Source organism: Ammospiza caudacuta, chromosome 1, assembly GCF_027887145.1.
Source record: "Ammospiza caudacuta isolate bAmmCau1 chromosome 1, bAmmCau1.pri, whole genome shotgun sequence".
NCBI classification, from domain to species: Eukaryota; Metazoa; Chordata; class Aves; order Passeriformes; family Passerellidae; genus Ammospiza; species Ammospiza caudacuta.
Genome location: NC_080593.1, coordinates 1,176,432 through 1,199,813, shown reverse-complemented (window position 1 = coordinate 1,199,813; position 23,382 = coordinate 1,176,432). Strand labels below are relative to the sequence as shown.

Genomic DNA, 23,382 nt, shown 5'->3' with positions numbered 1-23,382 from the left:
GCTTAAAATCACACAACAATCTCAAAACCCCTTATTTTAGGAGGAAGAACACCCAGGAAAAACCACTCTGAGTATTTTTAGCTCCTTTTCTCTCAAGCTCCCCAGACCCAAAAAGTCCTGACAGGAGAGACAAGGAGAATAAGAGATGGAATTTCTATTTATCCCCCTTGTTCTCAGGCAGAGAGAACAGCTCCACATCCCTTGGAGCTGAAGCAGCCATAAATAATTAAAGATATCCCATTTATAAATATTCCAGTGGCAATCCTGCACAGAGGGACTCTGCCAGCTTTAAATATCCCAATTTCATGGAGTTTAATGTGAAAGGAAATGTGGATTTTTGTTACATTTGAGCACCCAAAAAGGGCAAGTTTGGCTTGGAAGATCTTCCCAAACTTCTCTCCCATGGAACAACGAGCCATGCTCCATCTTCTCCTTTGGAAAGACACTTTCCCTTCCCTAAGGGGTTCATTTAAGCTGCTAGAATTTTGTTGGAATTGAGCAATGGGTTAGAAAATCCTGAGGCTTGAAGTTTGCTTTCCTCAGGAAAACATTCCCAGTGGATTCAGGACATTGTTCCATGGGATCCCAAGGAGCTGGTGCTGTACACAGCTAAATTCAGCCTTTCCCAAAGCAATCCCATGCCAGCAATCCACTGCTCACCTCATCATTCTTCAGGGCCATGAAATAATAGTGGATGTTCTTGTTCCGGGCATATTCCTTCACCCGAGCCTTGAATTCCTTGTGATCCAGCACCTCCCCACAGTATTCCAAAACAAAAGTGTTGCTGCAAGAGGGAAAAACATCCATTTTCTTAGCAAAAAACCCCACACAAATAACATAAAATAATCCCTGTTCAGGTGGATTCTCTGAACAAAACTCCCAGCCTGGCCATCCTGGCAGTGTAGCAATCATGATGTGCTTTAATCTCAGGGAATTCTGATTAATTTGGGATTTTATGCTGTCACATGGGAAGGTGACAGAAGGATGAAGCTCCCCTTGGAGCAGGGTTTGTTCTATAAATTCTATATATTCATAGAATTACAGGATGGCTCAGGTGGGAAGGGAACTTTGAGCTCATCCCATTCCAACACCATTCCATGGGCAGGGACACCTGCAACTGTCCCAGAGTGCTCCCAGCCCTGTCCAGCCTGGCCTTGGACACTGCCAGGGATCCAGGGGCAGCCACAGCTGCTCTGGGCTGGAAAACACTTTTCCAGGAGGAAATTTCCCCAATATCCCACCCTGAGCTGCCCTGGCCCAGCCTGAGGCCGTTCCCTCTGCTCCTGTCCCTGTTCCCTGGGATAAGATCCCAAATCCCCCCGGCTGTGCCCTCCTGGCAGGAGCTGTGCAGAGCCACAAGGGCCCCTGAGCCTCCTTTGCTCCAGGCTGAGCCCCTGCCCAGCTCCTCAGGGATTCTGCAGCCCCTGCCCAGCTCCTCAGGGATTCTGCAGCCCCTTCCAGCTCCCTCAGGGATTCTGCAGCCCCTGCCCAGCTCCTCAGGGATTCTGCAGCCCCTGCCCAGCTCCCTCAGGGATTCTGCAGCCCCTTCCCAGCTCCCTCAGGGATTCTGCAGCCCCTGCCCAGCTCCTCAGGGATTCTGCAGCCCCTGCCCAGCTCCTCAGGAATTCTCCAGCCCCTTCCCAGCCCTGTTCCCTGCCCTGGACACACTCCAGGTTGCTCCCTTCTCCCTCATCTTGGTCTCCCCCATCCTGATCCTCCCTTGTGCCTCAGGAGATCTCAATGTCCTCACTCCTCTCTTCTTTCACCTCACCTAACCCAGCTCTTGGAATTACAATTCTGAATTAACAATGGAAGGAAAGATCCCTCTGGATCCTCTTATTGTCCAAAAGGGAGGAAGAGGAGGAGGACTCAGAAGAGAAGTTTTGCAGAGATGGGAAGAGAAGGATGGACACAACTGGAGTGAAATAGGGACAGAGAAAGGGGAGGCAGATTCATCCCAAGAATAAGCCATGGAAAGGCTGTTGGGAAACCAGGAAGAGCAGAACCAGAGTGGGAGATCAAAGAACAGATGGGCAGATGCCAAAGAGGAAGAGGAACACCCATCAGGGACAAGGATGAGCTGGAAGAACCTCAGCCCATCTCCTGGCAGGGAAATCCAGACCCCACAGGCCCCTTTCCCTTCAGGAGGGAGCAAAAGGGTGGGAACAGGCTGTGGGAAGAGGGAAGGCTTACGATGGCAGGTCCTTGGCAGCTCTGAGCCCCCAGCCCTTCTTCTCAGTCAGGATCACCTCCACATCCGCGTGCTGCTTCTTCTGGAAGCGCCGGTTGGAGCAGTAGTCACCGTTCGGACACCGGGAGGAGCTGAGGGGAGGGAAGGGAAGGGAGCAAATCAATTCCCAGCAGGAAAACAGCGCCAACAGGAAGGGCTCAGATGGGAAATAAACCCCAAATAATCACGAGAAATTCCGTGTGAAACCTTCAAATGTGGTTTGCTATAAAAAGCACAAGCACGTGACTGCCAGTGTGCAAATGCAGATCGTTTATTTCTGGAAAGATAAAAACATTTGGAATGCTGATCCCGCTGTATTTCTGTATCAGGGCATTCCAGTGGGGAGAACTGGGCTCTTCTCCCCTTGTTTTGGGTGTTATTCCTTCAAGATATTCCCTGCCCTTCGTGTGGCCTACGAGGTAAGAGCAAAAATTGGGATTCTGACAGGTAATTTCAGTCCTTCCACAATGCTTGTGCCAGAAGGGAATCCCACCAAGCACCCTGTCCCTGCCTCCAGCTCCCAAACCTCTCCAGAGGGAGAAGGAGACACCAGCCATAGGTTGGAGAGGCTCTGGAGAAACAAGATCCAGGAGTTTGTGAGGGCTGATCTCCTGCAGATCATCCAAAGATTTAAATCATGGAATCATGGAATGGTTTGAGTGGGAAGGGACCCTGAGGATCATCTCATTCCACCCCCTGCCATGAGCAGGGATGCCTCCCACTGTCCCAGGCTGCTCCAAGCCCCATCCAACCCCTGAAACCTTCCAGGGATGGAGCAGCCACAGCTTCTGCTGGCAGCTCCCAAGGTCCCTCCAGGCCAGCACAGACACTTCACTGCCACAAACACATTTTATGAAAAATCCTTTCCTTAGGATTTCTTCTCCTGAGAAGCTGAGAAGCCTCAGAAATGAAATGTAACCAATAATTATCTGCTGCTGTGGAATCCAACAGGTGCATCTGTGATTGGTCCACGTTGGTTGTTTTTAATTAATGGCCAATCACAGACTCTCTGGTCAGTCACAAGATTTTATTAGTATTCTTTCCTTTCCTTGCTAGCCTTCTGATGAAATCCTTTCTTCTATTCTTTTAGTACAGCTTTAATATAATATATATATCATAAAATAATAAACCAGCCTTCTGAAACACGGAGTCAAGATTCTCGTCTCTTCCCTCGGGAACACCACCACACTTCACTGCCACCTCCCAGGAATTCCCAGCTTATCTGAGGGATTCCCAGGACACTTGCAGGCCAACGCATGGACCCCAGCTCACCACTCGATCATGAGCAGGCGATTGAGACAATCCTCCCCACAGGCCACCTCGCCCTGCGCCCGCTCCTCCTTGGACAGCGGGGGACACTCGCACAGCATCCGCTTGATGTCCCGGTGCGATTTGTTCTTCTTCCTGGGAAGCCAAGGCATGGAAATACAGGTGAGACAGCAGCCGGGTGGAGAAACTCCTCCTCAATCCTGACCAGTGGTTTTTGGAAAAAATGGAAAATAAATGTCTCAAGGTATGGATTGATAACCCTAGGGACAGGAATAGCCAAGGACACTTGGCTTGGTGATGACTTTGTGATGACAGACAAAAAGTGATTCCTTAAAGAGAATTCCCAGGACATTTTGCTGTTTTCCCTTTCTCCTCCCTGTCTATGTTTATCTGGACACCCATATTTTAACAAGGCAAATTGGAGGGTTTTGTTATTTCAGCCTCTGCTTTGCTGTCAAGTGAGAGGATGAGAAAGAGGAGAAAATTAGAGTTAGACAAAAAGCAGGGCATCCACTAATTCATATTGTAGCTTCCATGAAGGATTTGGGGAATGCTCTGGAGTGTGGATCCCAACAAGACAAAAAAACTGTAAGAAAAAAAAATTAAATTATGGCCATTAAATTTTACAGAGCTCCTCTGAGATGATAAATGAAGACATGGAAGTAACCAAAGCCTTTGCAAAAGTGCCTTGTTTGTCCAAAAGCTTTTCCACATCCAGACAGAATTCCCTGTGCCAAAGAAAGGGAGCGAGCTGGCATCTGGGGACATTAAACAGTCAGGATCTGGTAAAGCTATAAAAAAGGGTACAAATAAATCAACCTTTCCCTCTGATCCTCCTATTTTCCAACTCTTCTCAGCTCTTGGGACTGTCTGGGGCAAACTGGGCGATTCTTTTTAGGAGAAAAGAGCCTGGGGTGGCTTTGCCAAATGTGGGGAATGCAACAACCCTGCCCCTCCCTCCAATTTGGCCATAAAAACCCAACCATCCTGGAACCAAATGGAAGCTAAATCCCAATTAAAACAAGGATAGAGCAGCAGTTACCTCTCTGTCAAGTAGACGTTCTCCTCGATGAGGTCAAAGTAACAGGGCATCTTCCCCTGCTTGGCAAACTCCTTCCAGCGCTGGGGGTCCCTGAAGTCATCCATGATGCACAACCTGCCCACCATGGAGGAATCCTGCGGCGCTGGCTCCACCTGCTCCCCCTCCAGCTTCCCCTTCCTCTTCTCCCCAGAGTCCCCATCGCTCTCCGAGTCGCTCTCCAACTCCGGCCGCCTCTTTTTTGGTGGGCCTCGTTCCTTCACGTCGTTTTTCTCCAAAGCTTTCACCTCGTCCTTCTTCTCCCCGCCCGGCACCGGCTCCTTGGTGGAATTGCTGCTGATTTCGTGCGCCTGCACCGAGCCCTTCTCCCTCTGCCCGGGCGTCTGGGATTTTCCAGAGGGGCTGGGAAAGCGGGGCTTGCACTCCTCATCCCAGCGCTCATCCTCTTCATACTCCTCGTGGTCTTCCGTGAGGGAATCCGGCACCTGCCCTTGGCCGCGTTCGTAGTTGACCACGGAGCCTCTGCTGGCTGCCCTTGCATCCCAGTAACCGTTGCCTTGCCAGTAGCTCTGGGAGCTGGGATAGGCTCCTGGTCCTGGCTGGTAAACGTAGCCTGAGTACATCCCAAAGCTGCTGTCTGGCTGCTGGTAGGTGCTGCTGGGCTTCTCCGTCTGGGAGAAGTCCCAGCCTGCTGCACCCATCTCCTCCGGGGCACGGAAACCATCCAGCCTGGAGTAGTCTCCGAGGCCAGACTGGTTCAGCCCGCCCTGCCCCTGCCGACTGTCGGGCTTGGAAGAGCTCATCTGGTGCCGGGATGTGTCGGTGCTCTCCAAGCTCTCTGGGACACAGAAGGGCTGCTCCTCTGGCCGGCCCATGGGCCTCCCCATGGCCACCACGTCCGGCAGCACCATCCTCTCCTCCGTGCCGGCTTTGCCGTGGCAATCGGCCGTCAGGTCCGCCTGGCTCGTGCTGTCCACGCCGTCGCTCTGGGCCTGGCACGGATCCGCCCGCAGCTCCTCCAGCTCCTTCCTGCTCAGCTCCGTGGAGGTTGCCAGACTCTTCTCCATCCCTCTGGGAGAACACCTGCTCTCCACCTGGGGACCACCTTTACTCCCCATATTTTCTGACCTCTCCTCATAGTAGGTCCTGCTGGGCTCAGGCCGCTCATCATCCCAGTGGTCGGAGAAGCGCCGGTTGCTCCGGGAGGAGCCCGGGCTGCTCTCCTCCATGGCTATGGTGGAGTTCTTGGGAACCACCACGACCGACTGGAGCTTCTTCCGCGGCGTCCCATCATCGGAATCAGAGTCCTCCGTGTCGCTGTCCTCGCTCCCCCTCTCGCTGTCACTGTCCCCCATGTCGGAATAATCGTCATGGCCAGCGGGAATGAATTCCGAGGCGTTGCCGCTGCTGTCGCACGTTGGGGTTTGGCTCACCATCTCCGTGTCCTCTGCGGTGACAATGACATCGGAGGAGGGATACAAAGCGTCTGGAAAAGCCGAGGCCACCAAGGGCTCGCTTCCCTCATCCCTCTCGGCCGATACGCTGGGACACTGAACCCTCAGCTCATCCAGCTCAGCTCCCTCGGTGGAAACAGCACTTTCTTCCACAACCTCTCTGCCGCGGTGCTCCAGCGGCACTTCCGAATAGTAGGAATGTTCATTCTGGAACGACGACTTGCCTTTTGCTGAGCCAACATCAACGTGCTGAGCATCCAACTCCAGCATCTCCTCAGCTTCCGAATGCTGAAGCGGCTCCTGCCACACACCTGGCGGGGGCACGTCCCATTTGGAAGAGACACATTCTTCTGGCATGGGATGATCCGACTGGAGCTTCTGGGAACAGCCATCCTGGGAGGAATCCCTGCTCGAGCTTTCTGCTGCCAGGCTGATTTTATGGGAAGGATGGCCGTGTTCATCCTCCCCAGCAGACTTGGAATGGGAATCCTCCGTGCTGTCGTAATCGCACGTCACCGTCTGCGGCTCCACCTGCACGTCCAGGAAAGTCTCAGATGTCACCTTCAAATCCGCAGGTTCCGCTTCGATTTCCACTTCTGAGTGGTACAAACCAGGGGTGGCATCATCGGAAATGTAGCAAAAAACAGGTTCTTTGGTTTTGTCACACGGAGTCACCTCCTCATCCAGCTTCTTAAGGACAGTGTTGGTGGCATCTACATTCACGGCAGGGAGAGAGGCAGCTTCCTCTGGCTGCTGCGGCTCTGGAGCCTCCGCCTCCTGGAACAGGCTGTTGCACTCGCTGGACTGCACCCGGGAATCATCCAGCCCTTGCTCTTGGGACACGTCCACGCTCTCAAACCCACTGGATGGCAACGGATATGACGGGCTGGTCTTGACGGCAGGCGATGCTTCCGACGGACCCGGGCCGTGCTCAGAGGATGCAGCGACATCGTCTGCTTTGCAGGCACTGGAGGTTGTCAGACCCTCGTCCTGACCCTCCGGGGAGCCATTCACGCTCGATTCCGTGGGGAAACACGTTCTTAAGGGATCGTGCTTTGCCTTTAAGAACGTTTCTTGCTCCTTAACACTGTCGTGACCTTCGTTTGCTGCAAGTTCCTCGGATTTAGAGTTTGCCAAACCCACCTTGGAGTCGTCAGTCTTCGGCAAAGCGGGAGAATCATTGAATTGATTTAACGGAGAAAGCGTCTTTTCCCTTTCCAACTTTTTCACACTGGACACCCTGATCTCATTGTTCTTTACACAAGAGGTCTCTAAATCTAGAGAATTAGACTTGGACTTGATTTCTTCAATCGATTCTGTACAACAGAAAGAACTCTTAAATTTATCAGGCTTTGGTGCGGGGGCCTTGGAAGGGGTGGATTTATAGCGGGAGGAATTCACATTACTGTCGGGCTTGGAATGGGATGTCCCCTTCCGATAGCCCAGTTCATCGAGGGGAGAGCACCTTTTGGATACTTCACTTTCAGAAGTCCTTTTGGAATCTCGATCCGCTTTTGAAGACGACCTCCCTCGCCTGTCCACGTCGGCGTGAGACGACTCCACTTTGCTGTCCCTGTCCGACTTGGAGTAAGAGGATCTCGAGTCTCTGTAGGAGGAGGAGGAATGGGAGGACGTACGCCGGGAGTCGCTGGACCTGGAATGTGTCCTCCTGTACTCATCCTCCGAGTCCGAGCTCTCCCGCGCCCGGCTGTCCGCGTACGACCGGGAGTAGCGCGACCGTTCCCGGTACGGGGAGCTCCGGTGGTACCGGCGGTCGGAGTCGTAGTAATGCGAGCGCTCCGACCTCGAGTAGGAGGAGCTGGTTCGGGAGCTGCGATCGGAGCGGGAACGGGAATGAGACCGGCTTCGCCTCCTCTCTCTGTCCGAGCGGGAGCGGGAGGACGAGTACCGCGAGTCTCTCTCCGATTTGGAATAGCTCGAGTACTTCTCATCCCTGTCCGACCTGGAGCGTGACGAGGACTTGCTCAGGTCATCACCACGGAGGGACGTGGAGCTCCGTCTGGAGTCTCTCTCCTTTTCCGTGCTGGAGATCTTCTGTTCGTGTGACCGCTGGCTGGAGGAGGTCCTCACGGAATCCTCGTCGGACTCGGAGCCCTGCGGCGCGCCGTCCGACTGGGAGAATTTCCTCTTGGCCGCCTGCCTCCGGGAGCACATGGGAGCGCCCTTCGAGCTGTCAGAAACCTCCTCCTCTTTCCCAATATGGGAATCCTCCTTCGGCGGGGTTATCTCCGTCTGCTCGGGCGCGGGTTGAGTCCCGCGTTCCTCCGAGCCGCGCGACGCCGGATCCTGCTTGGCGTCCGGCTCCAAGGGCAGCGCCTGGCTCGGCTCCCTGGGCACGGGGGCCTCGGCCTCGCCGGGCGGCGACAGCAGCAGCGCCGGCATCGGCGTCACCGGCGGCGGCGGCGGGGCCGTGGCTCCGGGAACCGGCATCGGTGACGCCGGCGGTGGCGGCGGGGGCGGAGGAGGCGGCGGCGTCGGGGGGAAATCCACGGCCAAGGCCACCGGTTCCGTTACCGGTGCCGCCGGGGGTGGCTTTGCTGTGACGTTCAGCAAATGTTTTTTAAAATGAATCTTCCCCAATTCTACCTTCGGTTTTGGAGGTGAAGATTCCTCGGCTGAGCTGGCGGTGTCCCCCAGGTCCAGTTTATTTTTGGGGCTGAAATCGGTTGGAAGGGGAACCGCCGGAGGGGTGGGAGTTTCATTTTGTTTCTCGTTTCCCAGAGCAGCCAGGAATCGATTGGGTAGAGTTTTCTTGGTTAAACTAAAGCTGAAAGACACTTTTTGTCTTCCCTGCTCCTCAAGGTTAACCTTGGTTTTGGTGCCTTTGGGCAAGAAGCGGCTCGAGGCGACGCCTTTGAACACGGGGCCTTTGATAAAACCGGCTTTCGGCACCGTTTCAGGTTTGCCCTGTGGAAGAAAAAGAAGATGGAGTTGGAGGAATTGGATTTTAGATTTTGGGGGGTTTGAACTCAATTCTGCAGCATTTTCTTTCACCTGGAGAATTTTTCATGATGAGAAAAGAGAAATGCATACTCTGGGTCTGTCTTTATTGCCTGGCTCTGTCCTGAAAAAATCAATTCCTCAGACTTCTCCAGCTTGAAACTAAGCCTCCTCTGAGGTTTGGGCTGAGGCTTTTTATCTGACTTATTAATGACCAAGCTCAAAGTCCTTTTATCATTTAATTCTTATTTTTTAAAAAATAGAGTTCAGCTTACAAAGTTAATTGAGGGCAAAAATCTGGTTTGATGCTGTTTCTGTGGTCCCAGGCTACAAAAGATCCTGGGTTTTAAGCTCAAAGTGCATTTGTTTATGTAAATCCACCTGGATGCAGCCTTCCAGTACTGCAGCAGGCTCCAGGGAGAGCTCAGAGCCCCTGGCAGGGCCTGGAGGGGCTCCAGGAGAGCTGGAGAGGGACTGGGGACAAGGATGGAGGGACAGGACACAGGGAATGGCTCCCAGTGCCAGAGGGCAGGGATGGATGGGAGATTGGGAATTGATAATTCCTGGCTGGGATGGAATTCCCAGAGCAGCTGGGGCTGCCCCTGGATCCCTGGCAGTGCCCAAGGTCAGGTTGGACACTGGGGCTTGGAGCAGCCTGGAACAATGGAAGGTGACCCTGCCATGGCAGGGGTGGCACTGGATGATCCTGAGAGTCCCTTCCCACCTAAATCCTTCTGGGATTCTGGAATTTGGTCCTAGCATAAACCAGGCCAACCAAAATTACTGCAGGAATTCAAACCTCATCCTTTCCCACCTCCCCCCAACAGCCTTCTCCTGGTCATCAGTAATTCCTGCAAGTTCCCAGGCTCAGGCCTAGACCAGCATTAATTAACAACTCCCCAAGAATTCCCATCAGGAGCCAGCGGTGCATGATGACTCTGTCACCTCTGGATCAACCGACCATTCCAAGCTGCCTCCTGCCCAGGAGCTCACTCAGCACCTTCCAAGCCCAAACCCAGGAATTTTCAGAGCACACAGCACCCTATATTCACCCATTTGGGGAATTTCTCCCGCTGTTTTAAATCTTAGAGCTCATCTGTGTCCCAGAAATAAAATCCTAGAGAAGATAAAGTGGGAAAAGGGCTTTGTTGTCCATAATCCCTATCTCCAAAAATCCAAATTGCATCAGAATCATGGAATTCCAGAATGGTTTGGGTTGAAGGGACCCTCAGGATTATCCTGCTTCAATCCTGCCATGGGCAGGGACACCTCCACTATCCCAGGTTGCTCCAAGCCCTGTCCAACCTGGTCTTGGACACTTCCAGGGATCCAGGGGCAGCCACAGCTGCTCTGGGAATTACATTTTTTGTGCTAACCCTAATTCCAATGGAAAGAGTCATTTCCAAATTGTCCAGAGCCGGGTTTTGCAGCTGTAGCTGTGCCACGAGCACATTTCTGGCAGGAGCAGCAGTTTCCTGCAGCCCTCTGTGAATTATTAAGGATTTTGTTATCCTTTAACTCAAGGAACAACATGGAGCTGCCCTGGATCAAGGCACCACAGTAAATGATTAAATGAGACATTGGTGGGTTGGAAATCCTGTGTTTTCTGCACCCTGGGACATCGCATATCCCAAAAATTCCTCTTTTTCAAAGCATTGGGGGTTTCATTTGTGAGCACCTGTTAATGGTCTACCCATGAATCATCCTGGTGACTCAATCCAGCATCTGGATCTGGATCTGCAGCAGCAAATTCCCTTCACTGTGGGAAAACTGGGAGCAAAACCCAAAAGCATTTCCTTGAAATCCATGGTTTTTATGAGGGGTCATTTCAGGGACAATTTTAAAGGTTTTTCATGGCTAAAAGGGAACCCAAAACATTGACTTTGGAAAAAAGGAGAATCTCCAGCTCTGGAATGGGCTCCTCTCACCACAACTCACAACCATCTCCACAAAGCCCTGCTGGAACTGAAATCCCTGTTTTCCAGAGAATCCACACATCACAGGTGTGGATTAATCCACATTAACTCATGGAAGAATGAAGGACAAAAGGAACACTACTGAGATCACCCTCCTGTAGGAGGTCAGCCTCCTGAAGAGTGAGGGAACAGCGTTTTGGGGGATTCCTGGATCAATTGTTATCCTTACAACCAGAAATTCCCAACTTTTTTACTCCAACCTGGGACAAGAGAAGGGAGCAGGTCCCTCTCCAACCATATCCGAAGGATCTCCACAGGACTGAACCCAAATTCTTATCAGAGATAGGAATTTTTAATCATATCAACTATAAATAATAAATTAAGAAATATATAGGTAAAAATACTGGACATTCAGGGAATCAGCATTTCAGAGTTTTCCTTCTTGCTACAACTTTGGTGCCATTATTTAAAGTGTCAATGTGTTGATCAAAATCCTTCTAACTTCAAGCACAACAGCTTTGAAATAATGGGAATTAGGGGGTTTGGACAGATCCACCTTTTCCCAAATATGGGATCTGCAGGCAAAAAAGAGCTGTCACATTTCCATTCCTCCCCTTCCCACAGCAAATTCAGCAGAGCTGACACAATCCAGGATATTTCCCCTCACGATGTCACCCTTCCAGGGATTTTTTTCTTTGAACAACAGCAAATTGAACAAAACACAATTCCCACAATTTGAAACACACTCCACAGGTGACTTGGTAAATGTAAAAGGTGGGAATTACAGAAAAGCTTTCCAGGAGAAGAGGAATTCTTCTTCCTCTCCTGTTTTACAGAAAGGGAACACTACCCAAAATGGAAAAAAAAAAAGCACATCCAAAATGATTAACAGCCTTCATTCCAAAGCCAGGAGATTAAAATATATCCCAGGCCTCCAAGTCTTCTCTTTTCCCAACAAATTCATTGAGTCACAGGCAGCAAAACTCATTATTTTTACAAATTAAGTCTTTAAATAATCAGCACCAACCCACACCAAGCTGTGCCATCACCTCCCGTGCGCTTGTGGTACGAGTGGTACTGGAATTATTGCCACTTTTTCCCAAATTTAATGGGAATTATTGTCCTTCCTTCCCAAATTTAATGTGAATTATTGCCCCTCATTCCCATATTTAATGGGAATTACTGCCCCTCCTTCCCAAATGTAACCAGAGGGATCCCAGAAAAGCACCCATTTGCTTTATCCAGCCCCTCAGTGGCTCTGGATTCACGGAATGCCTCAGTCAAACCAACCCAAGCTGGGCTCACAGGAGATCCAGGAATGTTGGAATTGGTTTTACTCACCTCATTTTCTTCTTCTCTATTGCAATCCAGCCGGGGAAACATGGAAAAAAAAAACAGGAAAAGAGGGTGTGAACAGCAGGTAGGAACAAGAAATGGAACATTGGACATCTGGATTTGGGATGGGAAGGACTTGGGACACAGAGTGAAGGAAACATCGATGGCACCCCGACACAAATGCAGCCATGGCACAGTTGGGAGGCTCCAAAATTCCCTGGAAAATCCCACATGGATCAGGACAGAGCAAACCTTTTTGGAGAGAACTGCTGGCTTGGTGCTGTCTCCAGTTATTCCAACACGCTGCAGGAATAAAAGCCTCAAAAATGTCACTGAAAAAGGTGGATTTGGGATTCTTTCCATTTGAATACTTCCCTGAATAACCGAAAGTTTCTGCCTCTCATTAACAGAAATTAAAGATATTAACGAAGGTCTGACTGCTGTGCATCTGCCCTGGCTATTTGCATAATTAATCCCTATTTTGGCAGCTTGAAAATGAATTAATTAGGATCATTCTCCTCCATGCTGAGCCAACAGGAAAGTTGGGTTTTCCCAGCTTTCCACTCTCCCCAAATTCTCTGCTCTGATCCCACAGCGAAGTCGTTTCTCCTCAGGGAAGGAGAAGGAACAGGAACACATCTCCCTCTCCTTGCTTTGCTCAATTCCTTGGAGAGTGTCAAGGAATTTTCTGGCCCTACCAACACATCTCAGCCAAGACATCAACAGTTCCTCTGTCAAGGATCTACCCAAGATCCCAAACCCCTCTCCAGCGCTCTGACACAGCCCAGAGCTGGAATTCTCCTACATTTTACCAGCTTTTATTCAGCACTCTTGTGGTGACAAAGCCAAAGATTTCCCACAGAAAAGTTCACAGATTCCACCCCAAGCATCAGCTCAATGAGAAATACCCAGTTCTGGAAGAAAAAGTAAAGATTTTCATTTCGGACCAACGCGGACGCGGTGACGGCACAAGAACCACCCAGGTCCCCACTGAAACCATCCCCAGCTGGGAACTGGGAGCAAAGGGAAGTGCTGGGAACAACTTTCCCCTCAGGAACATCCTCCTGCCCCTCCAAAGGCTCCCATCCAATTGATCCAGCTCGTTAAAAGACCATAATTAATCCCAGAGCAGCACCAACAGGGTTTGATTCCATCAAGGAAACCCAAGGCGGGAGCTCCGATTCAATGGGGTCAGGCAAGGCAGGAATTCCAAACCCCACAGGTGCAGGAGCTCTCCAAGAGCACCACTTCCACTGGAATTAAAGCCCAAAAGGAGCTTTCAGTTTCAGGATCACAAAAAAGAAGAGTTTGGGACTTTCAGGAAGCACCACGTGGTTTGGTTTGAGGTTTTGTGGGGTTTGGTGATTGCATTTGGTGATTTAAGGGTCTTTCCCAACCCTGGTGATTCCAGGGAGATTTTCCAGATATCCCAAACAGATGCAGCAGAGATTATGACCACCAAGTGGAAGTTGAAGGTTCTAAGGCAAAAATAACTCTCTTTATACACAAAAATCCATCTTAAATCAGCTGTATATCAGTAGAGAGGTAACTAAATTTTGTATTTATAGTTAATAACAAGAATAATTAATGATAAGGAGAAAAGAGAGTCAGGATCCTTCAAATCCCACAGGAAAAAAGAGAGGAAACAGGTGATCCCATCCCTGGAAGTGTCCAAGGTTGGACAGGGTTTGGAGCACCCTGGGATAGTGGAAGGTGTCCCTGGGTGGGACAGGGTGATCCCATTCCAAGCCAAACCATTTGGGATTCTGAGATTCCATCAATTAAAATAAAAGGTGTTGACCTTCCTAAAAGCAGGGTTATGAATCCCATTTCCTTCCCAGCCTCTTCCCTCTCCCCAGATAAAATAAAATAAACCCAACAAAAACATAAAAATAGAATTCCAAACTTAGGGAAGGCGCTGCTGCTCCCTCAGGAACCTTGTGCCAAATTCCTCCCACGCTGGGACGAGGTTACATAAAAATCCCCCTGCTCCAAGCTTGGGATCCATCCCAACACATCACCCAGGGCTCCTCCAGCACCTCCCCGGCTCCACAGGGTTGGAACGATGCCCTCAGCTGCACCTTGCTCCCTGCAGGCACCAAAAACACAACTGGGACCAGAGTGAACACGGAATTCCTGCACTTTTGTGGCTCCTTCCTGGGAGAGTCAGGAGAAAAGAGTTGGTAAAACCCAAAATAAAACTGAACACTCTGAGAAGCGCTGAATACATTTTAAAAATAACCCAAAGAACCACAAAATCGAGCAAAGAACAAAAAAATAACCCCACCACCATGAAGCTTCACCACCTTTGATCTGTTTCCAGCAGCTTGATGCACTAATTTTGTTAAAAAACAAAAATTAAACGCCAATTAAATCCCAGGAAAAGCTTTTCTAAGGCTACAGAACCACATTTATACCAAAATTCTTCATGGGTCACATTTCTATCAGTTTTTTTTCATATGGACCCACATTTCAACCCAAATTATTTATCTGAGGCCACATTTCCACCAAAATTCCTTACATGGAATTTTCCTTACATGTATTTTGATCTTACATCTATTTTGACCAAAACTTTTTATATTTAAACTTTATCAGCTTCTCTCCTGATGGAAACATCCCAATTTTGTCGCAGGAATGGTGATAAAAAGTAAAATTTTGTTTAAATTCCAGAGTTCAGCAGCTCCAGCATTTCTTGGTGCTTCAACAGGTTGAGCTGAAGATTTTTCTCTTTTTTAAGTGCAACCCACACAATAATTGGAATTTTATCCTAGTTTTCCTTATGCAAAAAATGCAAAAAAATGCCCTCAGGCTTCCAAAGTCTAAAAGACAAAACTTTAGGAGCCTCATCTCCCCTAAATCCTGAGGTTTTTTTTCTTTTCTTCCCATTAAAAGAGGGAAATGTGGAAGCTTGGGGCTTTTCTTATCTAAGCATCAGCAGCCAGACAGCCCAGGGAGCTGAAAAGGCCCATTCCCAGCAGGAATTCAGCTCAGGAATTCACAGAGATCCATCTGAAAGCCACCACAATGTCCAAAGAAAGGGAAGCTCAGCTCAGGAAATTGGGATTTAACCTGTTTTGTTCAGGCTGGGTTAGGCAGGAATATCCTGGATGCAGCTGCAATTCCATGGATCATCACCCTCACCCGCAGCAGGGCTAAGGAAACTGGGAGGCAACAACACCAAAGCAAATTTCAGCTGGAGATTTGGGATTCCAACAGGATCCTGGAGCCCAAAAGGAATTTTTTATCATTTTTCCTGGCTGCTGATGGAGAGCTGCACCCATGGGAATGCAATTCCCTGGAAGTTGGGAAGGAAATTCCCTCTCTGCTGCTCTGATTAACAGAATCCCACAATGGAAGGGACCCCCAAGCTCATCCCAGGAGCTCCTTCCACTGCCCCAGGATGTTCCCAGGCCTTGGACACCTCCAGGGGTGGAACATCCAGAGTTTCTCTGGGAAAACTGCTCCAGTGCCTCGCTGCCCCCACAGCCAGGAACTCCTTCCACATCTTTATTCCCATTTCCCCCTCCATTTCCATCCTCCAGACTCAAGGATTTGCTGGAACACTCCCAGGCCTGAAGTGCTTCTGCTCCTCTGTTTATGAATCCCTAAGGTGAGATAAAAACCAAGGACAGGAGTGCAGCTGTCCCTGTGTTCAATGGAATATTGGGAGGAATTCCTGGGAAGGTTTTTGTGCAGAGCACTGGGCTTTTAATATCCCAAAAACACCACACTGAGAATGGAGAATGAACAGCAGGAAAAGAAGTTGAGAAGGTAAAAAGCAATCCTACTCCTTCCCAAAAAAAACATGGAAAATGGAAAGGCAGAAGCACTCACGTGAGGAGGGAAAATCCCTGAAAAAAATCTTATTTATTTAAAGGAAGTGGAATCCAAGCTGAGTTTCCTGGAAAATGAGGTCAAGACACCTCCCAAAATCCCCAAATTCAGCTGTCCTGCTTCCCAAAATCCCCATTTCCTGCTTTAGACATTCCCAGTGAGGGTTTGGAGCTGCAAGTTTGGAGCAAGGGAAGTGACACTGTTTGTCCTGTGCTGGAACATGAAAGAACAGGGAGGACTGGATATTCCAGGGAAAGAGGAGACAAATGTATTGAAAATAAGGATTTATCCTTTCATTTATAAAAATGAGGAGGGGCTAAGTGACTTCATTTATTAATTATGCCATAATTTATCTAGGATTTATTCCATAATGGAATTATGGAATAATTCTAGGATTTTAGAGAAGTAAAGATGTATTTTAGAGAAATAAATAATCAGGAAAAAATCCAGTTTACTTCCAGGAAAAAATCCAGTAAAGACAAAAATATCCAGTTTTTCTGCTCCTTCTCCCAAATGCCTGAAAATTCCAAAACTCCCCCCGAATCCTGCTTTTTTTCCCTTACTGCTCAGGGAAGAAATTCCTAAGGAAGAAATTCCACTTGAAATCCTGACAGGAATCAGGAAAAACAAAGCTGCTCCCATGGAGGATGGGAAAGGGATTCACCTGGCACACAGAGGGAGAGGAGGAGGATGGAAGGGTGAGGGTGAGGATGAGGATGAGGATGGGGGTGGAAGTGGGATGGGACCCGAAATAGAGGCACAAATCCCCACTGGAATTCAAAGCACGGCTCTTGGAAAAGTTTCCCCTCCTCCTCTGGGAGATTCCAGCAGCAGCTTTGGGAGTCAGCAGCACCTTCCCATAAATCTCATGGCCATGGGGTCAATTCCCAGGTAATCCCTGCCCCAAATCCCCCCTGGGGCACAAAGGGCCTTCCAAGGAAAAATCCCACAAAAAGGGAAAAGGGAGATGGAAGTGCATTGTCCCAGCTTGAATCCCAAAATCTGAGCACGTCCCTGAGCCCGTCCAGGGTGCCTGGATCCACACACAAATAAATGCAGCTCAGCTCCTCCAGGGTGGGCTCCCATGGATCTCTCCCTGTGGGAGGGATGGACAGACAGGAACTGCACCAGGAACCCCCAAATCCACATTAAAACCCAGCTGTAAAAAACCCCTAAAATTCACATTAAAACCCAGCTGTAAAAAACCCCCAAAATTCACATTAAAACCCAGCTGTACAAAGAACCCCAAAATTCACATTAAAACCCAGCTGTACAAAGAACCCCCAAACCCACATTAAAACCCAGCTGTAAAAAAAACCCTAAAATTCACATTAAAACCCAGCTGTACAAAGAACCCCAAAATTCACAATAAAACCCAGCTGTACAAAGAACCCCAAAATCCACATTACATCCAAAATTCCATGGAAATTTTGGACACAGGTGTGGGGCATTCCTGGAATCAGAGCAGCCAAGGGCATCGTTTCCTTCCAGATTTTCCCCCCTTATTAACAATTTTCAATTGAAATTAAAAGTCTCCTAAAGCCAAAGTTAGGCCAGATTTAAAGCTCAGGCTCAGTTCCACCACCAAAATATTTCCCACTACCAGCACAAAGCCAGGACTGAAAATGCAGGAATTAGTAGGAATAGTAGGGAAAAAAACCCCAATTTTTATCATTTTGCTCAAATCCCAAAATTATCTGTGCCCAGATAAAGTTCCAACGTTCAAGTTGCTTTTTTTAAGCTGCTCTTTGTAAATTCCTCAGTTTCAGTTAAAACAGGTTTGAGCAGGGAAAAGATTTCAGGAGGGAATCCTGGAACCTGAAAACTTGAGGAATTTCAGGATTTTAAAATAAAATAAACAATCAGGGGAAAAAAATCCCAGTTTACTTACAATTGTTGCTACCAGGGATTGATTCCCAAGGATGAGGATTGATTCCCAAGGATGAGGATTCACTCCCAAGGGTGAGGATTGATTCCCAAGGATGAGGATTCACTCCCAAGGGTGAGGATTGATTCCCAAGGATGAGGATTCACTCCCAAGGGTGAGGATTGATTCCCAGGGATGAGGATTCACTCCCAAGGGTGAGGATTGATTCCCAGGGATGAGGATTCATTCCCAGGGATGAGGATTCACTCCCAAGGATGAGGATTCACTCCCAAGGATGAGGATTCACTCCCAGGGATGAGGATTCACTCCCAAGGATGAGAATTGATTCCCAAGGATGAAGATTCATTCCCAAGGATGAGGATTGATTCCCAGGGATGAGGATTCATTCCCAAGGATGAGGATTGATTCCCAGGGATGAGGATTGATTCCCAGGGATGAGGATTCACTCCCAAGGATGAGGATTCACTCCCAAGGATGAGGATTGATTCCCAAGGATGAAGATTCACTCCCAAGGATGAGGATTGATTCCCAAGGATGAAGATTCACTCCCAAGGATGAGGATTGATTCCCAAGGATGAGGATTCATTTCCAGGGACTGGGATTCATTCCCAAGGAGAGGATTCATTCCCAGGGACTGGGATTCATTCCCAGCACCTGGACATGCAGAGGTGCTGAGGCTCCACCTGAGCTGAGCCAAGAATTTGGGATTTGTGCTACAAATCAGGCAGAGAACTGGTGGAGCAGCAGAGCAAGGCCCTCCCTCAGAGGGGAGGGCTCAGGAATGGCCCCCAGCACCCAGCACTCGCTGCTTTTCTGGCAAATCCAGGGAAATCCAGGATTTCCAGCCCTCCCTGACCTATCAGGTATCCCCAGCCCGGGGGGATTTTCCCTGAATGGGGCAGCAAATTCCAACTGGGATTTTATGGAGCCTGAATGACAGCACCCCCCCCAGGCACTGCACGGCACCTTTGTCTCCCAAAATGCCTGGAAAACAAGGAATTCTCTCTTTGGGACACAGATGGATGCTGGCACCCATTCCCAACATCCCCAAAAACAGAAGCCATCCTGTCCCCTCATCCCAAGATTCACACTGAGGAAAACCATGAAATTTCAGTGTCACCAACTCCTACTTCACACAACACCAAATATTCCCAAAATTCACCAGATCAAAGGCCCAAATATCCCGTTCTGAGCCCAAACTCATCCCAAATTTAACAGGATATTCCCAAAATTCACCACACCAAAGGCCCAAATATCCCCTTCTGAGCCCAAACTCATCCCAAATTTAACAGGATATTCCCAAAATTCACCACATCAAAGGCCCAAATATCCCGTTCTGAGCCCAAACTCATCCCAAATTTAACAGGATATTCCCAAAATTCACCACACCAAAGGCCAAATATCCCGTTCTGAGCCCAAACTCATCCCAAATTTAACAGGATATTCCCAAAATTCACCACATCAAAGGCCCAAATATCCCCTTCTGAGCCCAAACTCATCCCAAATTTAACAGGATATTCCTAAAATTCACCAGATCAAAGGCCAAATATCCCGTTCTGAGCCCAAACTCATCCCAAATTTAACAGGATATTCCCAAAATTCACCAGATCAAAGGCCCAAATATCCCGCTCTGAGCCCAAACTCATCCCAAATTTAACAGGATATTCCCAAAATTCACCACATCAAAGGCCCAAATATCCCGTTCTGAGCCCAAACTCATCCCAAATTTAACAGGATATTCCCAAAATTCACCACATCAAAGGCCCAAATATCCCGTTCTGAGCCCAAACTCATCCCAAATTTAACAGGATATTCCCAAAATTCACCAGATCAAAGGCCCAAATATCCCGCTCTGAGCCCAAACTCATCCCAAATTTAACAGGATATTCCCAAAATTCACCACACCAAAGGCCCAAATATCCCGTTCTGAGCCCAAACTCATCCCAAATTTAACAGTAAGGTATTCCCAATCATGAGGTGACCCTAAAATCCCCTTCCAAAAGGGAGCAGCTGCAACCTGCAACCCAAAAAATATAAAACAGAACGTTGCAAGGCCCTGGTTGAGCTCAGAGTCACTCCTTTGATGGAAATAAATAGAAGTAAATAGAAATAAATAGAAGTAAATAGAAATAAATAAAAATAAATAGAAATTCTCAGAGGATTTATTTCTTACCTAATTATAGCTGAAATTTAATGTCCTGGGATTTTGCCCAGCAGGAGCAGGGACACCTTGGGAATTGCTCTCAATTCCACAGGAGAGAATAAATCCCTTTCATGCTCCCTTACACCAGAAATTTGCCATAAGATTCCAAATTGGGAATGGGTTGTGCAGGCAAACACCAAGCACCAGGCTCTGGAGATTTTCCCTGGTGGATTTCCAGCTGCAAAAAGCTGGAAATTGTAATTATTTCCTGCTACCTGGGAATGACACACTTTGGATTTCCAGCTGGAAAACTTCCACTGGTGCATTTCAAACAGGAAGGGGAAAATTGAATTACAAAGATGCTGGGGAAGCTGTAAAATCTGGGAGCAATCCAGAGGGAATCCACCGGAAATGAGGCTCCACAAGGAGCTCCAGCTCCTTCCTGATCCAGCCTCTTCCTCACATCAATATTTTGGGATCAAGTTTTAACTCCTGGCTCATATTCTCCTGAATTTTAGGTTCAGCTCCACATCATTGCCAGGGATTGCAGCCTCTGGGGTGGATCCCAAAAAGCTAAAGCTCACAGGAGAGGTGCAGCTGCAGGGATGGAGCAGTTTTAGGGAAGTTTACCTCCAAAAAATGGGAAAAAAAATCAAGGAGAAAGAAAATAACCTGTTCTACCAACACTCCATCAACCAGAGCCACACTTGGATGTCCTCAAGACTTTTCCTGGAGGAGTTCTAAAATTCTGGAAGGAAAAATGCCCATTAAAAACAGGTGTGGATAAATCCTCTCTTCCCTTCTAAATATCCAAAAACAAATAATATTTAAAATTCCCAGATGAGCAGATCTGGGAACAGGCTGCCCCAAGAAGCTCCAGCTGCCCCATTCCTGGAAATGTCCCAGGTCAGAATCCAAATTCCCCATTCAGGCTCCCAAAGCCAAACATATAAAGTGAATTTTCCTCAAATAATCCAAATTTCCAGACACATTAAGGCTGGAAAATCCATGGGTATGCTCAGGAAATGAGAGTCAAGTTTCTCCCTCTCCCCATCCCACAGCCCATGGGACCATCATTAATTTCCTTAATAAAGGGAGGAGCATTCCAAGGGAAATGCAGGTGGAAAAATCAGCCTTTCCCTCCCCTCAGCATCTCCCATTGGATTGGAACGTGCTCCAGGATCCAAATGTGGGTTTTCAACCACAGCACGTTTACCAGGAGCTTGTGCTGAGGGAACCAACCTCATGGATGGTTTTCCTTAGGGGAAGGCAGAAAATAGAATCCAGATTCCCAGAAAATACCATCCCAAAGTGACACCAACATGGAACAGCCTGGGACATTCTACAGCTCCAATGAAGATCAAAAACAAATCCTTGGGAACAGCCACAACCAAAAACCTGGAGCTCCAGACTGTCTGAATCCACATGGGGTCACGTTAACAAAACCAAGGGGATATTCCATACCCTGATCCTAAATCCCAACCCTCCAAAGCACCCAGCAAGCCCCACCAGGATCACCAGGATGGCTGGAAAAGCTTCTTGCCCCAAAAGGGAGCTGAGTTCCTGCTGGGGAGGTCTCCAGAAGCAGATGGATAAATGGAGTTTCCACGATGACAGAAGGAACAGAAATCCTCGGAATCCTTGACAGTCTGAATTCCTCTGACAGTGTTGTCACGGAGGTGTCACTGCTCCAAGGGGTTCCTGCACCTTCAGCATGGGGACAATCTTGGAATCTTCTTCCAGGAAACAACAGCACCAAGAGTTGAAGTGGCTGCTGCCCACAGCAGGACACAAACATCCATCCATGTCCATCAGGAACAGATTGTGCAGAGCAGCTGTGGCTGCCCCTGGATCCCTGGCAGTGCCCAAGGCCAGGCTGGACAGGGCTTGGAGCACTTGGGACAGCGGGAGGTGTCCCTGCCATGGCAGGGGTGGCACTGGGTGGGCTTTGAGGTCCCTTCCAACCCAAACCAGTCTGGGATTCTAAGCAGGTCCACGCTGGCATGGGCAGCTCCGTGGGGAAGCTCCATGTGGAATGTGGTGGCAGCTCTGAGCTCTGGGGATTGGGTTGTTCCAAATTTAAGCATCCAAAGAGTCCGGGAGACCTGGTTCTGCAGGACACTGAAGCTCCCAGGAATGCAAGCTCTGCTTGACAAGTGGACATGGAGTGACCCACAAGGTAAAAGTGAGCCAGAGTTCCTTTCCACAGGGAAATTCCAGTCAAAGCCATCGTCATGGACGTGCCATCGTTCAGCTCCCAGCTCAGCATCCACCTTCTCCAGCCAGCCTGGAGCTCCAGCTCAGCAGCATCCCTGGACGTGTCCAAGGCCAGGCTTGGAGCACCCTGGGACAGTGAAGTTGTCCCTGCTATGGCAAGGGTGGAATGAGATGGTCCTTAGGGCCCCTTCCCACCCAAACCATCCAGTGAATAATTCCTCAGGCTGAGCCTGAGGATTCATGGGGCTCTGATCCAACCTCTCCAAGCAGCACAATCCCAACGTTCCGAGCTACAAAAGCACCTCATCCCAAAAAACCAACCCTGCACGTCCCTCCTGATCCCACCCCGCGGCGGGTACGGGGTGGGGGAAGCCACAAACACCCCACAGGCAGCACGGCTCTGCTTGGATTCCTCATCCCAAACCCCAACAGATCCTCAGACGCTCCTAAGAACCTTCAGCCAATTATCCCAAACGATCCTTTTCTCCAGGTAAAAGCTCTGTGCTGGGAAAGCACATCCCAATTAAGGCACACCACTAACGAACGCGGCTCGGACGCGGAGGGAACGCCGGGATTTGAGGTGGGGATGGGGAAACAACAACCCTGAAAACACCAGGACACCTCCCAAAAACTTCCTGAGTCCCAACACGCAACACCCACCCCAAGGAAACCCCAAAATCAGGCCAGTCAATCCATAATTCCATTTAAAAGTCGTCAGAGGAGCCACTCCAGCTCCTTTCAACAGCCCAGGTTGGTGCCACTGGACATTTTCAGATAACAAACAGCAACATGAGACAACCTGGACACTTTTGGACACCAAATTCCAAGTGCCAGATCAATCCCGGGCACGAGGGTCCCTCCACAGGCTCCAAACGACAAAGGTAAAGCACCTGAATTAACCTAAAAGTTTCGGGATGAACAAGAGTCCTTCGGACCCAGAGGGTCTCCGGGGAAGGGATCATCCCACCAGAGTTGAGCTGAAGAAAACCAGGATTCACTTCCATCCTGGGAGCCACATCTGGCAAAACACAACCTGCACTCCAAAGGAAATCCTCCATTCCTCACTAATTTTAGAAGGCTCAGCCACCAGCACCAT

General features: G+C 49.1%; 1 protein-coding gene across 1 annotated transcript in view; it reads right to left on the bottom strand.

The window, feature by feature from the left end:
- The window catches only part of SETD2 (SET domain containing 2, histone lysine methyltransferase), a 54,833-nt gene extending 31,451 nt beyond the window's left edge, over window positions 1–23,382 (bottom strand). Inside the window, exons 1-6 of the mRNA XM_058817357.1 lie at window positions 23,320–23,382; window positions 12,457–12,507; window positions 4,542–8,920; window positions 3,503–3,634; window positions 2,194–2,322; window positions 661–784 (exon numbers count right to left, since the gene is read on the bottom strand). Of these exons, the coding sequence (XP_058673340.1) occupies window positions 661–784; window positions 2,194–2,322; window positions 3,503–3,634; window positions 4,542–8,920; window positions 12,457–12,507; window positions 23,320–23,382 (4,878 nt within the window). The remainder of the gene's footprint in view (window positions 1–660; window positions 785–2,193; window positions 2,323–3,502; window positions 3,635–4,541; window positions 8,921–12,456; window positions 12,508–23,319) is intronic.